This window comes from Cryptotermes secundus, unplaced genomic scaffold (genome assembly GCF_002891405.2).
Source record: "Cryptotermes secundus unplaced genomic scaffold, Csec_1.0 scaffold214, whole genome shotgun sequence".
Classification (NCBI taxonomy): Eukaryota; Metazoa; Arthropoda; class Insecta; order Blattodea; family Kalotermitidae; genus Cryptotermes; species Cryptotermes secundus.
The window spans coordinates 185,958-203,865 of NW_019743149.1; the positions used below are offsets into that span (position 1 = coordinate 185,958).

Sequence of the window (17,908 nt, forward strand, 5' to 3'; positions counted from 1 at the left end):
GGCCGTGCAATAGCTCAGGCGGTTAGTCTCCGGCTTCCCATCACGGCAGCCCGGGTTCGAGCCCAGGTCAGATCATGTGGGATTTGTGGTGGACAAAGTGACATTGGGGCAGGTTTTTTCGAGTATTTCGGTTTCTCCTGCCAATTCTCGTTTCACCGACTGCACTACACTCATCGTCTATCATCCGGAGCTGGTACAATTGGCCAGTTAGTGGCCGATGTACCAAGTGGACTCGGTATCACCTCACCCAAAGAAACTAAAGTAAACTATAGATAGATAGATGGACAGAGAGGCTGGCAGATTTAAAAGAATGTTGCGAGCTGTTGTGAAATACACGTAAATTTATTTGGCTCATGACAGGGACCAGTCAGTGGTGACGTCATGTGAGCATAGTAATGAACCCTCGGGTTTCATAAACGTCAAAAAGTTGTCGAGTAGCTGAGCACCTATGAGATTCTTAACGAGGACCATTTCCGATGTACGAGTAGTTAGTCTTAACTAACTGCACTGCTGGTGTGATCGATTTTCCAGAAAGCGCATTTTAAGATGTGACGCCGTGTACTCTTGTAGAAAATTTCAAACGTTTCGGAGGATTCTGCTCTTCGAATATTGTGAGCAAAGACTGAGTCGCGCGGTAGGTAAACGAAGACAGAATACAGGGTTACGTGGGGGTCACCATCTTTTTCCGTGCGGACTACTTTTCAACCTTGAAGACGGAGGCAGCAGGTTCCTCCGAAATGATGGTAACTTTGTCAGACCACATGGTCTCACATTCCAGACAGCAGCGATTTCGCATTCGCTGCTCTGATAACATCAAGACTGACTAGAAGCCGGGCTGAGCCACACCATGTCCACGCTAAGAGAGTTGTACGCATGGGTTCCGGCTTCGTAACTGGTTAAAGGGTTTATATAAACTGGTTAGTTAGGACCAAAAGCAATATAACTGATGTAAACTAAACGTAAATCACGATGCTGCATTACTGTACGCCAGATGTGTTGCTCTGCAGTCTCGTTTGTGAATTTTTTTATTATTATTATTTTTGCCAGTTTACAGTCTACTTAACCGTAAAGGAAGTAACAAGTAAATGTGATATATCTTCTTATGTCTTGAAGGCAGTAACTGCCCATGGGCGGTTCTCATCCATTTCATTTCTTAAATCTTCTGGCCACTTTTTCTTCCATCTTCTTGCAGTAGCGTGTGGGTTCGATAGCTCATCGATTAGCTGGTTCTCACGGCCTGTAATCCGGTTTTGGTATTTGTTATCTTGGTTTTTGATCTCATCCATTATGAAGGGTATGTTGAGGTCTTCGTGGATGGTTTTATTTGATACGTACCGCGGTGCTCCTGCTATACCTCGTAAAGTTTTCGATTGAAACGGTTTGTGAAATGTAATAATTTTTTTTTTAGTTTCATGGAATGGGGTGAGACCGAGTCCGCTTGGTACGTCGGTTACTATTCAGTCTATTGTGCCAGCCCCGGATGATAGATGATGACGAATATGCAGCAGTCGCTGGAATGAGAATTGGCAGAGGGAACCGAAGTACTCGGAGAAAAACCTGGCCCCGTGCCACTTCGTGAACCACAAATCCCACATGATCTGATCGGGGCTCGAAACCGAGCCGCCGCGGTGGGTAACTGGCGAGTAACCGCCTGAGCTACGGCACGACCTGTGAAATCAAGCAACCATGAAGTCTGCGATTATAAAGTTCATCCGATGGTAACATTATGCAGTCCATCTAAGTAAAACTGTGTCACTGGACCGAGAATTTCAGTCGTAGTTTGAGCGTAGAACATTAAGCTGAAGTTGTGCCTGCGCACCACGTCTTGAAGACGTCTGTAGCCCCACGCATACGTAACATATACGGCAATGTGGCGGAATTTCAACACGCTCCGGGGAAACAACCCTCGATACCCACGAGCTAGGAAGCTGGTTGAGCTCCAGAACAGACAGCGACACTGTGAAGTTTGCTCCTTCCGGCAATCGAACACCGATACCCCAGCCGTAGAGCAAGAAGATTAGCTATTACAGTAAACCCTCGCCAATCCGGATTAATTGCGGAGATGTCATTCGGACTGATTGATAATGCGGATTAATGAAGCAAAAGATAGCTCTAAAAATCTTAAAAGATAAATACATGGAAAACGTAATAACACAGGTAGTAGAGGTAGGGCTATCTCTATAATAGGCCGTGGAGACCCACAGGGTTGTGTGAGTGAGACTGCAAGTGCAAACACGAAATTCAGCATCTGTAGTCTCTCTCTCTAGGTGCATTGTGAGAGTCGGAGTTCGAGTCCCGTTAGGGTCAAGAATGATCTCTTCTCCATGTCGTCCAGACCATCTCTGGGGCCAGACACCCTACTATCCAATGGGTACCAAGGCCTTTTTCCCCAGGGGTAAAGCGGCCGGAGGGTGAAGCTAACCACTTACCTCCAACTAGTGCCGATATCAAGAAAACGTGGACCTACACATCCACTCCCCCATACGTCTTCATGACTTCTTCTTAATTAGATAAGCACAGGGACTTTAACCGTTCATTGTAATCGGGCCCATTATAACAAATATTTCTTTTGAATTACTAAATTTTAATCTTTTTAATGAATTAACTTAATTAGTCAAAAGGGCCGCGCCATAGCTCAACCGGTTAGTCACTGGCTTCCCACCGCGGTGGCCCGGGTTCGATCCCGGGTCTGACCAAGTGGGATTTGTGGTGGAGAAAGTGGCGCTGGGGCAGGTTTTCTCCAAGTACTTCGGTTTCCCCGGCCAATGTTCATTCCACCAATTGCTGCACAATCACCCTCACCTATCATCTGGGGCTGGTACAATACGCCAGAAGTGGCCGCAGTACGAGGGACTTAGTCCCACCCCACTAGCAATAAAAAAAATAATAATAATAAGTCAAATATCGAGGGCCAACTATTGTTGTCACTGTGTGCTACAGAGTTCCCCCTGTCCTGCTAGAGCAAGGCCCGTTAAAATCCAGGGACTCAGCTCCTGTTCTACTTGACTCAATCCTGAGTTAGTCATCCCGCTACATAACCTTGCCAGACGGCATCCTACACATTTGCAGCCTCAGCCGCCTGGCGACTACTGGCGCCCAAACAAGTCCTTCAGACTTCCCAGCCAATCATATTAACACCCACGGAAGGGAAGGAGGTAAGGATAAACTCAGACCAGATGAGTTCTACAACCACGGACATAGCGGCAAACTTAGCCGCTACGAGGGGTCGTTTCCAAATCGGCGACCACCATGCTTAGAAACTCGACTATCCAAAGGGTAGAACTGATTTAAGCCGCTAACACCGCGGGTCGCTCCCGACGTATTGCATATAACAACCTGCGGAGAAGAGAACAGCTACAATACTGTGGCATGTACACCCGCTGCTAGGCAACGACCGCGAAAGAAACAACTACACAACCGTTACTCAGTAATGGCTTCGCAAACAAGCACACTACACGACTGTAGAGGCAATAGAGGAACGGTGTTTTCTGTGCGGTCCGAGTCGAGATGTTATAAGGAGGCCGGTTAGTGAGAGGCTTAAACTTGGCGGCGGTCAAGCTTACGACCGTTCGAGTGACTAAGCTGCCGTTGTAGCAGAAGATAAGTAAGATAGACATGATCTGCTCTGTAAAGCCTGTATTGACAGAGGACTTGTATGTAGTACACAAGGAAGAATTTTCAATAACATGCTATATGTGTGATACGTACATTTGAAAAAGTCAAAGCGTGTTCATAAGAGACATACCCATACCCTCGTCAGAGAGTACGTTACACAACGGCTATGATCGCAAGGGTTCAGTTACAAAAAAAATATCCCTGGTCGTGAGCTTCAAGAGGCTTGGCAGTAAACCGCCAGCCGCAAAGTAACTCTACCTCTGACTCTGACCCCCGAGTGAAGGCGGGTTCGAGTACCCCAAATGTAACCCTGACAGTCGTAGCAGGCGACGGAAAACGAACCCAGTGCCTGAGGTATAAGTGGGTCATCCTGTTCCTGTGGAATGTAAATACGGGGACCTGGCACTCCAGGTTGCAGGAATCTCGAATCGGAGGAAGTAAAATATGGTCATGAGCCCCGCAGGGCTCTGACCCGAGAATGCACTGACGAGGACCAACAGCAATTGTAAACGACAGACCCGTCCTCTAGTCTGACAGTAACAAAAATTTGGTCTTTGGCCCTAGATGGTTGCTTGACACCAAGACAGACTGCCAGACTGATCGTCGGTCGTAACTTTGACTTTGATAACGAGTTAGTTGTGGGGCAGTCGCCAGCCAGCAAGAACATCAGCACGGAAGCAGAAGACATTGTTACGTTCCGTTACCAGACAACGACTGGTGAAGACACAGCAGACTGAGAAGACTCAGTACGTGCTGTAGTGAACTGCAGAGTGTGTGAATTAGCGAGAGCGCTATAGTTACGTATAGTTACGATCTACAGGAGTTCAATAAATCGAATTCCCAAGCCAATCCCAGTACATTGTCACTCATACGCACCAGTATTGTCACGGGAGTTGTCAGGCAGGTTCCATGTCTCAGACAGAGTGATCCATAAACAAGCTTGGTTTACATAAGGCCATATGTGGATTTTTCCTTTTGTCCCTTAAACCCCACAGAGTTCACTAAAATTCGACTTGACACTTTCACAGAAGAATTTCAAATTTCAGGAATAGAACGTATCCACAATAAAACACATCGTAGTACATATAAGGCTAGAAATGAACTATGCCATGCATCATATTTCACATACTGTTTTTTTTTTTTTTTTTTTTTTTTTTTTTTTTTTTTTTTTTTTTTTTTTTAAAAATTCCATTCGAGGCAGTTCCGATTTTCATCGGAATGGACGCATTATTTTTGTATACTACATAAACCCTTCCATAGGGTTTGTTGAAATTTCGAAAGACCTTCGCTAATTTGAATTTCATTTCCCATTTTTATACTAGCTTAATAAACTTCAAAGCCGGCCGCTGGTAAATCTGCACATTACACACGTCAAAATCTAAAATTAGAACACAGTTTACTTTATTTGCTTTGGGAAGGGGGGAAGTGCCGACTGTGAGAGATCTGAAGACATATGAATGTATGGCATAGAAAAAAATCGGTGCTACATGTTTCAGCCACTTGCAGATTAAGAAGTCCGCATATAACACAGCATATCATATCCGAAACTTAAAAACAAAGTCGTTTCGAAGGTGACGGTTAAGTTGTCCCTCTGCTTAATTAAGCATGACGAAATGAAGAAATCTGAGGGCGTGGAAGCAGTGTAGAATGGCTGTACCATTCTTAGCCTCGGCACTAGACGGAGGTGTGTGGTCAGCTTCACGCCCAGGGCGCTTTATCTCCGTAGAGTTCCTGGTACCCATCGGATAGGAAGCTGGCTGATCTGCAGAGCCAGTGTGGACTCTGACCCTTCCGGGAATCGAAACCCGATGTCTGGCCCGCAATCTGGTCATTATACAACATTTCTCAGTACCTGATGTAAGGGTTATACACGATCAGCTTCAGACGATGTGCTTTACAGGAAGACCCTTGGCTGGATGGGCCCGACTTCAACATTTCGTTTCTGCGAATGGTAGGCCAGAGTTCGTCCTAAATGGAACTTGTTATATCGAGATATGGAAGCTTCCAGTTGTATATCGTACTCTTTTACGTTTCCTAAGCCGTTTTGCGTTGCATGAGTCATGAGAATACTTCTGAAATAAATGTATGCAATATGCTGAGCATTGCTGCAGAAAAGAGAAGCCTTTGGGTAGCCCACGCGCAGTCGTCACACCAAGGCCAGCCCTGTCACCGCAGTGTTGGTCTGCAAGCATGGCGGGCGGATGCTGCGTGCTGCTACTCCTGCTAGCAAGTTCCGCTTCAGCGGGTAAGTGCTTGCTACTTACGTACTTAACGAACTGTACTGAACGTTTACAGTGTAGGCCTACTGCCAACAGACACGTTTGGCAATACTGTCCCCGTGGAGTAAACCAATTTCGGATTCACATACAACTGTTTACTGCTAGGCCATGATATTCAGATCAGCGAGAAGTCAAAACAAACTGAGTAAACAACCATTATTATGCGGCCTCCGTAGTCTAAGGGTAACGTTCCCACCTCATGACACGGGTTCAAACCCGGCGGAGGTCGTGGAATTTTTAAGGGCGGAAAAATTCAGGGAACAAGTCCTCCGGGAAGGACTTTAAGCCGTGGGTCCCGTGTCGTAGATTTACGGCACGTAAAAGATCCTCATGTCTCTAGGAGACCTCTGAGCAAAACTAGGCAACACATTTCCCGCCCAAGTAGTTTCCAATGCCTCTGGTAGATGGGGGAAATATCAGGTACCGAGGGCCGACCTCGTTGGCTGAACGGGGCTGATAGCACGCACCAGTACCGGTAGGGTATGGCGACAGTAGAAATTAAAAGGGGACGCACAATGGACCAATAACTGGTCTAAGTGCATGGGGAAACCCACACCCTCTAATAATAATAATAATAATAATAATAATGGCTTCATACCCACTGTTGTATGAACTGTTTAAACATATCCTTCCATTCCTATGGTTTTCTTTTATTGCTAGTGGGGTGGGACTAAGTCCCTTGTACTGCGGCCACTTGTGGCCTATTGTACAGCCCCAGATGATAGGTGAGGGTGATTGTGGAGCAATTGGTGGAATGAAGATTGGCAGGGGGAACCGAAGTACTCGGAGAAAACCTGCCCCAGCGCCACTTTGTCCACCACAAATCCCAGCGACTAACCGCTTGAACTATGGCGCGGCCAGTTCCTATGATTAATATACCGTTACATAAAAAGAATATAACAAATATGATATTAATGCATTCTAACAACAACAAAGACTTTCTTTTGTTTTTCTTAATTGTGACTGAGTTCATGAGGTCATTCATGGCTGCTGGATACACAATTCGAAAATGCCATAACATTCTAATTATTTTGAAAACCATAAGATACTCGTATACAAAGAAAGCTGCGTGAGAGTAAAAATATGTTTAATTTACAATTTAACTCTATTCATTCTGATCTGTCACACTACTAAAGCACAGAACAGTGCCTCAGAACACAGCAAAAAGGAAAGAACTACACATCACAACGATACAGAACCACAACAAGCTAAAAGGGGGGGGGGAATCACTGCGAGGACCTCTGAGGACTCCAAATTATACCCCAACTTTCCGTTTTAACAGAAAAGGTACAAGTACCATATCGGTTCAAGATCTTAAATGTATTATACATTAATAAGATTTTAATCCAAATAACTGTAAATGTCTTTTTTATATATAAAACTTCTAAGTTTGTGTTACAAACTTTGTAATAGTAGTTCTGAACACGCTCATCGTAAAGGCAATAAATATCTACAGATTGAATCACACTAGACGGTATTAACAATTATTGTATAATTTAGTCTCTCTATAACGTTTATTCGAAACATTTCGTCGGTTACTTAATGTGTTAAATGCAGAAACCCACGTGATTCATCATGTAAACTGATCGTTAAACCTGTCCGATCTGAACGAAAATTTAACTTGTCTCGATAATCTTTTCGCAGAATTCTTCGGTATATAGTTTCACGAAAACCTCTCCTGTGGTGCGCGAGTCCTTTCTGCGTACAGTCGGCCGGAGTGAATGAATATGATAGGCGTTCCACAGGGTTTCGAACATGCGTCAAACAAAATAGTTTTTGGTACTGGCATTTGTTTCACAGCAGAATACATCATGGCTGGATCAAGTGGAATTTAGTAGTGCTATTTTAAGCAGATGTGGTTATACAGCGAAGTTGATCATCTCTGAAAATTGGCCACCCGTCAATTTGCTGGCCCCTTTAATGAACCATCAAAACTGTATTTACACACAACCTGGCCCTCCTTAATATCTTGGAGAAATAAGATATGGTGGTACAGTCTGAATTAATATGGCTGAGGATAGCGACCAGATGCAGGCTCTTATGAACATAGTAATGAACCTTCGGGATCCAGAAAATTTGGGGAAATGCTTTAGTAGCTGAGTAATTGATAGCTTTTCATGAAGAAATAAGCTCCACGTAGAACATAAACCAATTCTTTGCAGTAACTCTGCACTAATATATCGTCTCACTAACCACAACGAATAACGTACCTCCACTATCGTCCAGTATTTTGCTCCACCTCATTAAGCACTAAAATTTCGCCCCACTAACCGCAACGATTAACGTACCTCCATTATCGTCCAGTATTTTGCTCCATCAGTTCTATCCTTGGCATCCACCGGCTTCAACCACCACCACGCTTTGTTCTGGCCCCCACATGTGCGATAGCAGTGAGCGCACACTCTGGTGGAAGAATTAAACACTTTAAGAACTATCTCTCATTGAGGTCTGGACAGTTGCAGCATCTGGTGACAAAGGTAGTAAACCATCTGTAAATTAGGTGAGAGCCAAATACAATAATGATGTAACTTTTACACTCTCGTAGCGGTCGTAACTGTATTTTCACATGAATTAGGATCAACGTCGTGAGAATACATCAATAGTACCTACGTAAAATAACTCTTCTTTGCATAACGAATAAAATGTCATATGACGGATGTGAGTTAAAAAAAACTGGATTTGATGAATCATTACTCCTAATGTAGAATGCGTTTCAACAAGAGGCAGCGTAAGAAAGGCAAATTCACGCGGCTGAGCAATCGAAATATAGAGTTTGTGAATCGCACAGATTAGATTTTCGTTGAAGGGGTTGAAGCGCCCTGTACGGCCATTCCTGGAACCGTCTCAACGCAGGCGAGTAGATGGAAATACACACCGACTGTTGCGTCATCAGATTGCAAAACTAGCGCAAGTTTCAACCACACACGGAACTGCTGGACAAACACTGACCTTTCTCAGGGTAACGGAATATGCACAAACTCAAGGTCGATTGACATTATATGCCTGACTCAGTTGCACTAGCCGTTTTTCAAAACCAGATGTAGTGACCGAAACGTCGTGGTGTAGTGATTAGCAATCCTGTTTCGTATTTGGTAGATCCTGGTTTCAAATCTCGGATTACAATCGACTACCCCGAAATAAGTTTGCATTGTTTTCCTCAATTCCTCCTTATTTTAGATGAAGACTACGATCGTTTCCTTCAATGTCATTTCCAGTTGGTCCTTCATTGATCTCCCTGCCACTCGACGCTAGGCTGTCTCAGTTAATGACTGTACAGAGAAAAAGTAAAGCTATCCCTGCAAAAAGCCATGGAGGCCCATAGAGTTGTGAGACGTTGAGGCTCCCAAATTTTCTAAGCAATCGGCTCACAAATGGCGGTGAGGTTGTCAGCCTTACGCGCCGAACACCGTTTACCCCCAGGAAGACTCCTGGTATTCATTTCTGTTGGAGTCTGAGTCGATCCCCGGGCCATAGTGAGGCTGGAAAGATTAGGTCAATTTAAAAATCCAATGACCTCAACGGGAATCGAACCCGCGACCTTCCGGCTAATGACAGTACAGATCGTTAAATAAACAGACAAAAAGAGATGTAGTATTTGTACACCAATTATTGGGCTCATCTGGAATTAGATAATGATTGGTCTGAACACTATATGCAGTGATGTTGTGTTGTAGCATTCGGCTGCGTTGCGTCCACTTCTTACTTACACTGCCGGCTGACACGCAACTCGCGCTACAGTTTTAAAAATTAAACATTTTCAGATTTTGAAACCCTCAGTTGTTTCAAGTCGCATATCTTCACTTGGCACATCTACGAGTATTGCACAACATGCTTCAGCCTATTCGGCCATCATCAGGTGCATTAAAATCTTTGGATAAATCCATGCATTTTACGTCGTGTTTCGTGTCCATACGTTCCCCAAAGTTTATGATTTAAATTTAAAATCCAAAGTCTAATGTCATTTATCCGCAGCATGTGTTATAAACTGGTATATCGGTAGCATGCGTTAATATTTTACATGTGGGATACATTGATATTACTATTAATACAGCTGAATATGTACTTTCTTTTGTGGTAGGGCGCGCCATGGCTCAAGCGGTTAGTCGCTGGCTTCCCACCGCGACGGCCCCGATTCGATCCCGGGTCTGGTCAAGTGGGATTTGTGGTGGACAAAGTGACGCTGGGGCAGGTTTTCTCCGAGTACTTCGGTTTCCCCTGCCAATCTTCATTCCACCAATTACTCCACAATCACCCTCACCTATCATCTGAGGCTGGTACAGTAGGCCACAAGTGGCCGCAGTACAAGAGGCTTAGTCCCATCCCACTAGCAATAAAAAATTAAAAATAAAAATATTTTTTTTGTGGTAATGTGTGTGTTTCCTTCCGTTGTGTTGCGTGTACATGTTGTGAGCGTTCTGTAGAGTTAGTTCAGGTTTATGTAGGGTATGGGGTGTGTTCGCTTCTATCTAGTATTTAATTCTTGTAGTGTTTCAGATATCAGGTTATAGTATATGTACAGCGAGTTTTTTAACACTGTTGACCGGTTCGTGGCTGTGCACTTCACGGCGACCGGTGTACTGCTTGCCGCGAGGCGCATACGAATTTTGCAGATGAATCAGCATGTCTGATGACCGATAACGTTTGGAATGAATGGAAGTATAATTAACTTGTGGACCGCTTGATGACATTATGTTTCACGGAAACAGTGCGGTTCATGCGTGGGAGTTTATTTGTGATATGTCAGCAGTGGGCAGCAGTTATCGGCTCCATTAGTCATATGTGCTCAGTTACAGTTAGTGAGCAGTGCGTTACATCATGGTGTGGTGTACTTTATAGCAACGTGTATTTCTGTATGACACCTGTGTGAAATGCTAGAAAGTGTCAGCGAAAATTTCGACGTAAATTCCGTGATGAAAGAGTTACCAGCAGACATACAATTCACAATCTGGTGAATAAACTTAGAACAACGGGACTCTTAATAGACAAGAAAAAGACGTAAGCGCCAAGTGCTTATTGAGGACAGCTTAAATGACACAGGGGCCAGACTTGAAGGTACGCATAGGAGATCACTGAAACGTCTAGCTCAAGAGACTGAAGTGTCAAAGCCTAGTGCAAGAACTGCAATATAATTGCTAAAGCTTAGACCCTAGAAAACAGTAACCTGCGCCTTGCAGCTGGACCACCCAAATAGCAGGGTTCATTCTTGCAGTTAGTTTCTTCAGTTTGTCGTCGCAGGTGAGATCGATGCGCAGTTGACATTCCTTTCCGATGAAGTGTGGTTTCACTTGCAGCGATACATAAATACGCAAAATAATCGCTGCTGGAGTTCACAGAATCCACAACTAACTCACCAAATCCCGCTCCATCCAGTGAAAATTGGTGTGTGTTGTCTTATAAATGCAAGAAGGGTTCTTGTACCTGTGTTTTTTAACGAAATAATTAAGTGCGAAAGATGTCTACGTGCAGAGGGACAGGATTTTCTGCATCTCTGCTGATCTGTAAATCGTTAACTTCTTCATTCCGAACGTTGTCGGCCGTCAGGCTTGCCGATTCGTGGGCAAAATTCGTATGCGCTTCACAGACGGCGGTTCACCGGTCGCCGTGAAGCGCAGGGCCGTGAAACCGGTGAACAGTGTGTGTGTGTGTGTGTGTGTGTGTGTGTGTGTGTGTGTGTGTGTGTGTGTGGCCTGTAGTCCGCAAGCGAACTATACCGACCGACCGACCGCCGCTTGTCGGCGAAGTTAGTGCCAAATATGTGCAGTAGATATGTTAAATAGGGGGCATGCGGTAGCGTAGTGGTTGAGGCACTATGCTACAAGCCAGAAGGTCGTGGGTTCAAGTCCCGATGAGGTCATTGGATTTCTTTCAGTTTACCTAATACTTCCAGCAGCACTATGGCCCTGGGGTAGACGCAGCCTCTAACAAAAATGAATACCAGAAACTTTCCTGGGGGGATACCTATACTTTTACTTATACNGAACCGATTGTCTAGATAGTGTGGGACCCTCAACGCCTCACAACCCTATGGGCCTTCACGGCCTGGTACAGGGATACCTTTACTTTTTACTTTTCTAAGATATGTTAAATAAGGACATACAGCTCAAAACTATTGAGAGTTTCAAAATCGAAAAGTTTTAAATATCGATTTTAAAATCGTAGTGCGAGTTGTATGTTAGACGGCAATGAATACATGACTAAAACTATATGAAGTTTTTACGCTCCATGATTAGGTATTCAGAGGCTCGTTTATAAGTATCGTATTAAGATAAGTTTGACATTATCAGAAGTGGCTTTGAGAGATGAGTCTGCCAAATTTTACTCGGAGATGTGTCGTTATTCCGTATATTTGTAAGTTGTTTCAACTTTCTGCCATTGTTTTCGTAAAGGTTTCTGCAGTTTGAAATTAATGGAGCACCCTACAATACGCTCGAGAACTCAGACTTCAGTGATAGTACGTAAAGGATCACTACACCGGGACCTGTTTCCCAGAAATAAAGCGGCAGAGGCGTGAAGCTTCATCTACTGCCAAGATCAAGAATGGTGGAGCTGTACCTCCAGTCCCCCATTTGTCTTCATGGCCTAATGCTTAATTAATTAAGTACAGGGATAACTTTACCTTGCCTTTTAGGGTCCAAAGGCACTAGGACTGCTGTGAGTTACTGTTACAATGCCACTGTTGAATTTCTGTATAACCTGTTTGATACTGTTTCAGCGCTAGTGACGAATCTCCATGGTGCCTGTTTTCCTTTTCCTTTCGCTACTGCAGTGTTGTATAGCAGAGCTCCACGCGGCATGTTCCTTATTGTTGCAGTGTTTGTGTAGTATCCTGACGAGATCTTTTCCTTGAAGTTATCATACGCATGTCGAATTTCCAAGTGGCTTCCATTTTGTTGTTGTGATACGTCAAATTCCCATGCAATGCACGCTTCACCGTTACAGTGTTCGTATTTTCGTTATGAATCTCCACGTTAGCCCCTTCGTGAGATACTTTCACACGGCCTGTTTCTTAATGTTTGCAGCCTTCGTGACGAATCTCCACGCAGCCTGTTTCCGTTGCTTGTGCCAGGCCGCCAACGAATGCTCCACTAATCGGCCCTGTTCTAAGGGCTATTGCGGTCCATTTTCCATTTCGTACATCTACTGGGCCGATGCAGGCCGACACGTACTGGCTGACGACGATCCGGAGAGAAAAGAAGGTAGGCCGAAGTAGCACTGACTTCTGACGGCATTCGTTCATGCCCACTCCGTTGCTTATGCTACATCCTATTAACCATTACTATCCATTCTGAACGCACCTTGGCACATAACAACCACGGGATCCATTAAGATCTATAAATCAAGACAGAGCTCGGTGAAATAAAGAAGTGGAATACCAAATACTTAAGAAAATCAGAAAACCACACTAATGCACTAGCAGTGAACCTACTAGACAATAGCGAAACTACACATAGGCTGAAAAGATAAACTATCCTAACTCTATCAGACAGACTTGAGTAAACCCCCAATACAAGAATTGAAATGATACCTAAGTGAACAAAAAAAATTATAGGAGTTACTCCACTGGTCATAACTAATTCACGAGCCAGTACTTATTGAACATATAATACATTTATTGCAGATTCTGCAGATTATGTATAATAAACGTGTAGGAAAAAATTTCCTTCCATCAGACAGGTAGCCTACCATGGCCAAAGAATCCCGTTTACCTGCCACGTAACCCCGGGAAGGGGCCCTTACCAGGTACTGCCCACAGGGCCAGTAGCGCCTGGAGCTCGCATAAGGCACGGTGGCCAGTCCTTGTAGTTGCAGTCTCTTATGGGAGTTTCAACTTGCTACATCCACAGTGAATATGGAGTATAAAATCTATTGAGAAAATAATTCTGTTCACGTACAACATTTCTCGCATGTAATATAAACATAATCATAAATTCCGAACTTCAGTAAAAACATGCAGATTACTGTGTGCTAGGACGTGGCGCTGTATAGTTCGGTAGATCGTTGCCGAATTTTCGGAGAAGCCTGTTGCCTGCGTGTTTGGGGTAAACTATCCTCGAGTTACAGAAAATAGACTTTTCAGAGTAAAATATTAACGACGTACCACACGAGACGACGACACATCTAGCAAAACATTAGCCGTCACAGTCACTGTCATGAGAACTCCAAATCTCATTTAACAAACGAGTTTGAAATCCACTGTAATACAAAATATGCTAATTCTGTGATCTACATTCATGTGAAGATGCTCAATTTACTTCGATACTGGCAACTCATTTCTCTTCTTTACTACACTTTTCTTTAATTCGAAAATGCTACTAACTGTGCGGTCTTCTGGCACCAAGTCATAATTAGCACGTAACGATAGAACATCGAGCGTGTGCTCTGTTCTCTGTACCAGTTCGCAACTACTTGCTAACAAGCCAAGAAAAGATCAAGACATAGGCTTGTATTGTGGACTGCTGTATTGCACTCATGGTGCGCAGCCGCAGAAGCTTCATGTGTAACAGTCCCAAGAATCATACCTTGCACCTTACCCCTTTGAACAGCTCTTGTAACCTGGACAAAAACCCTTAGCGCTTGGTTGCATTGTTGCAGCATACCAAAGCTGTGCGCTGGACTATGACTGCGCCAGCAGAACTGTGGCGGGATACATGGAGAAGTATGGCCGGGTAAGTAACAAGTCACAATGTTGTGATGAGATTGCAGTACAACCGGGTGAGTAACACGCCGAAGTATTTTGTGAGATTGAAGTACAACCGATTGAATAACACGTCACAGTATTACGGTGAGATTGGAGTGCAACCGGGTGAGTAACACGCTAAAGTGTTTTGGTGAAATTGGAGTACAACCGATTGAGTAACACGTCACAGTATTACGGTGAGATTGGAGTGCAACCGGATGAGAAACACACAAAAGTGTTTTGGTGAGATTGGAGTACAACCGGGTGAGTAACACGCCGCAATATTGTGGTCAGATTGGAGTACAACCTTGTAGGTAACATGCCGAGGTGTTTCGGTGAGGTTGGAATACAAGTGACTGAGTAACACGCCTCATTATTATGGCGATATTGGAGTAAAACCGGGTGAGTAACACGTCACAACATTGTGGTGAGATTTGAATACAACCGGGTGAGTAACACGCCAAGATATTGTGGTGAGATTGGAGTACAACCGGGTGAGTAACACGTCACAACATTGTGGTGAGATTGGAGTACAACCGGGTGAGTAACACGCCAAGATATTGTGGTAAGATTGGAGTACAACCGGGTGAGTAACACGTCACAACATTGTGGTGAGATTGGAATACAACCGAGTGAGTAGCATGTCACATGGTTCTCAGTTTCATAAAGAGGCGGTTCCAATTAATATCGTGAAATATGTCTCTCTGTGGCCTCAGGACTGCAACGGCGATGGCGCAACGAACTGTGATGACTACGTCATGATCCACTACAATGGCGGCGGGAGTTGCCAGACGCCCATCGACGATAAACTATTCAATAATCGGTACAACAAATGCCGGGTGGACGCCATAGCGAGTGAGTAGAATGGAGCTTGTATGATGTAGCATCAACTTCGAGAACCGCAATAAAGATTATTTATTCCCTCTGAGGTCAAGTTGCACGTAAGTTTTCCCTCGCGTTTAGTTCTTCTTACATATCTTCCCTAACAGCAGACACAGTCCTTGTCCTTGTACGTTGAATGCTCCGAATTGTTACGTTCAAGCCAGGGATAACATAATATCACCACGACTCTGTCGAGTAAATTAAGATCCTTCCACATTCGATATAGTGGTTAATAGAAACTGTGCCACCAGGAAGGCCGGACTATGAGACGTCCATCGCTGGTCAACGGCTAGCAATTCATAGGCAACGCAATAGAAGCATCCCGTTGTTTAGGAAAGCGCTTAAACAACACGAAAGTCTAACAGTGGGGTTTCCACTGTTACAAAGAGGCTAGCAATGCCAGAGTAACTAATTGAGGCAGTTGCATTACAACAACGCCCACATGAAGATAGCTGTAGTCGGTGTCTTTTTTGAAGACATGTTTTCCAGCAGTCTCACATTTTGGTTTAGCCACAAGGTTCAAACGTACAACGCACTGACAGATGTTCTACTTTCGACTTTTTCCAAATTTGCTGGTGTTTGCTAGTTTGCATATCAGCTGAAAAAGCACTCTTCACAGTGTAGTTAATCAGTAGGCCAGGAAAGAGCAGTGGCATTACCTTCACACCCGCTCTAATGCATGAGCTATCTTCGCTCGCTCGAACGCTGGAATCATGGTTTCGAATCCCATCAAGGCATGGATGTCTGTGTGTGCGTCTATTATACATAGGTGGGATAAAAAGTAGTGGCAACACCTCTATAGTTCTGAAATTACTTTATTACCTCAGGTAATATATCAATATAATCGCCCCCCATGTGTACCACCTTCTGCCAAATTTGTGGAAGGCGTCGTACACCAACAGCACGCCCACTTCTGTAGATGTCCAGCATTGACCACCCTACAGCACAAATAATCTCCTCTCTTGTGTTGTAACCTGTCCCTCGCAGTGGTTCTTTCATTTTGACAAAGAGATCATAATCGCACGGACTCATATCGGGTGAGTATGGCGGATGTTGCAGTATCTCCAATCGCCAGCGGCGAAGGAGATCCTTGACAGCATCAGCAGTATTAGCCCTTGCATTGTCATGAAGGATGATGGGGTTCGTTGCCAACAAGTGTCGTCACTTTCTCCTGAGTGGTGGACGAAGATGATTACGCAGGAAATTGCAGTAGTAGGCAGCGTTTACTGTCTGACGTTGAGGTACAGTGTGGTGCAGTGTCACTCCATCAATGGCATATGCCACAATGAACATCGCCTTCACATTACTCTGTGTAGGGCGCACTTTCTTTGGACGAGGAGAGCCAGGATGCTTCCATTCATTGACTGTCGCTTCAAGTGCGGTTCGTATGAGCGAGCCCAAGTTTCATCTAGAGTGACGATCCTTCCAAGGAAGTCGTCACCTTCCTTCTGGTACCGGTCCAACAAGTCCTGTGCAATTGCATAACGTTGCCATTGTTGCACCTCGGACATTGTATGGGGTACCCAACGCGCTGTAATTTTGCGGTATCCAAGAATATCGTGCAGAATTTGGAGCACGGTTTTATGACATCCCTCCCTTCACGGAACAATTTCACCAATCGTGCCACTGTGTGATATGGCCAAGCAGCATCACCACATGCTTCTCGCAATCCCTGATAACAGTTTTGTGCACTACGACCTAGTGCAACTTCAATTTTTATCCAGGAGCGTTGTTCTTCTTTCGTAAACATGTTGTTAAGGTGCTTGAACTGGCCTCCTGCACTTCAAGACGATGCACAATGCAACTCAATGAAACACAATCAGAGCCACTCACTGCACTACTTCAACTGAACTTCTGCTATCAGCTACAGACGGCGCTAGTGCCACCTGACGCACATCTTTCATATTATAGCAGTGTTGCCACTACTTTTTATCCAACCCTTGTATGTTTGTGTTATCCTGGGTGTAGGTAGCGCCCTTGCGATGGGCTGATCACTCCTCCAAGGAGTCCTACCATCTATGTGAAAGGATTATGAAACTGAAGAAGAGTCCAGGGCCCAACAAAGGGGTGTAGAGCCATTGATGAATGAATTACCTTCACACTAAACGTAATGGATATAATACCATGGCTCAATAAAAAGGGATTCGATAGTGAAATCTACTTCACTCTAGACATAGCAGTTCCATCACAACAACTTGGTCACCTGCCTTTTTATTCAGGACAGTGTTCCGGTCTACAATGGCACGAAGCATAAAAAAAATAAAATTATATTCTTATGGGCGTGATCAACTGGGGAGACAAGTCAGACATATACCGCCCCTTTCCTAAAATTACAAAATCGTCATTAAAAATAGACGAGAATGGATCAAATATTAATACAAAATTGAAAACTAAAATTACTTTTCTGTCCTGTATGTGCTAGGGAGATTTAAAAATAGTCTTAGATGGCTTAACT

At 44.2% G+C, this 17,908-nt stretch overlaps 2 protein-coding genes across 3 annotated transcripts in view; one reads left to right on the forward strand and one right to left on the reverse strand.

Annotated features, from left to right (window-relative positions):
- LOC111873785 overlaps positions 1-17,908 on the reverse strand; it is an 85,174-nt gene that overhangs the window by 41,594 nt on the left and 25,672 nt on the right. Inside the window, exon 1 of one of the 2 annotated variants that reach the window (XR_002844434.2) lies at positions 8,183-8,283. Coding sequence is in view for 1 of the 2 variants with exons in the window: in XM_023868746.2 (XP_023724514.1) it covers positions 8,183-8,188 (6 nt within the window). In the remaining variant the exon portion in view is untranslated. Of the gene's footprint in view, positions 1-8,182; positions 8,298-17,908 lie in introns of those variants that run through there. The other variant, XM_023868746.2, reaches the window with a different exon arrangement.
- Positions 5,368-17,908, forward strand: part of LOC111873787 (lysozyme-like) — a 16,092-nt gene continuing 3,551 nt past the window's right edge. Inside the window, exons 1-4 of the mRNA XM_023868752.2 lie at positions 5,368-5,860; positions 12,914-13,090; positions 14,487-14,560; positions 15,288-15,426. Of these exons, the coding sequence (XP_023724520.1) occupies positions 5,701-5,860; positions 12,914-13,090; positions 14,487-14,560; positions 15,288-15,426 (550 nt within the window). The 5' untranslated portion in view covers positions 5,368-5,700. The remainder of the gene's footprint in view (positions 5,861-12,913; positions 13,091-14,486; positions 14,561-15,287; positions 15,427-17,908) is intronic.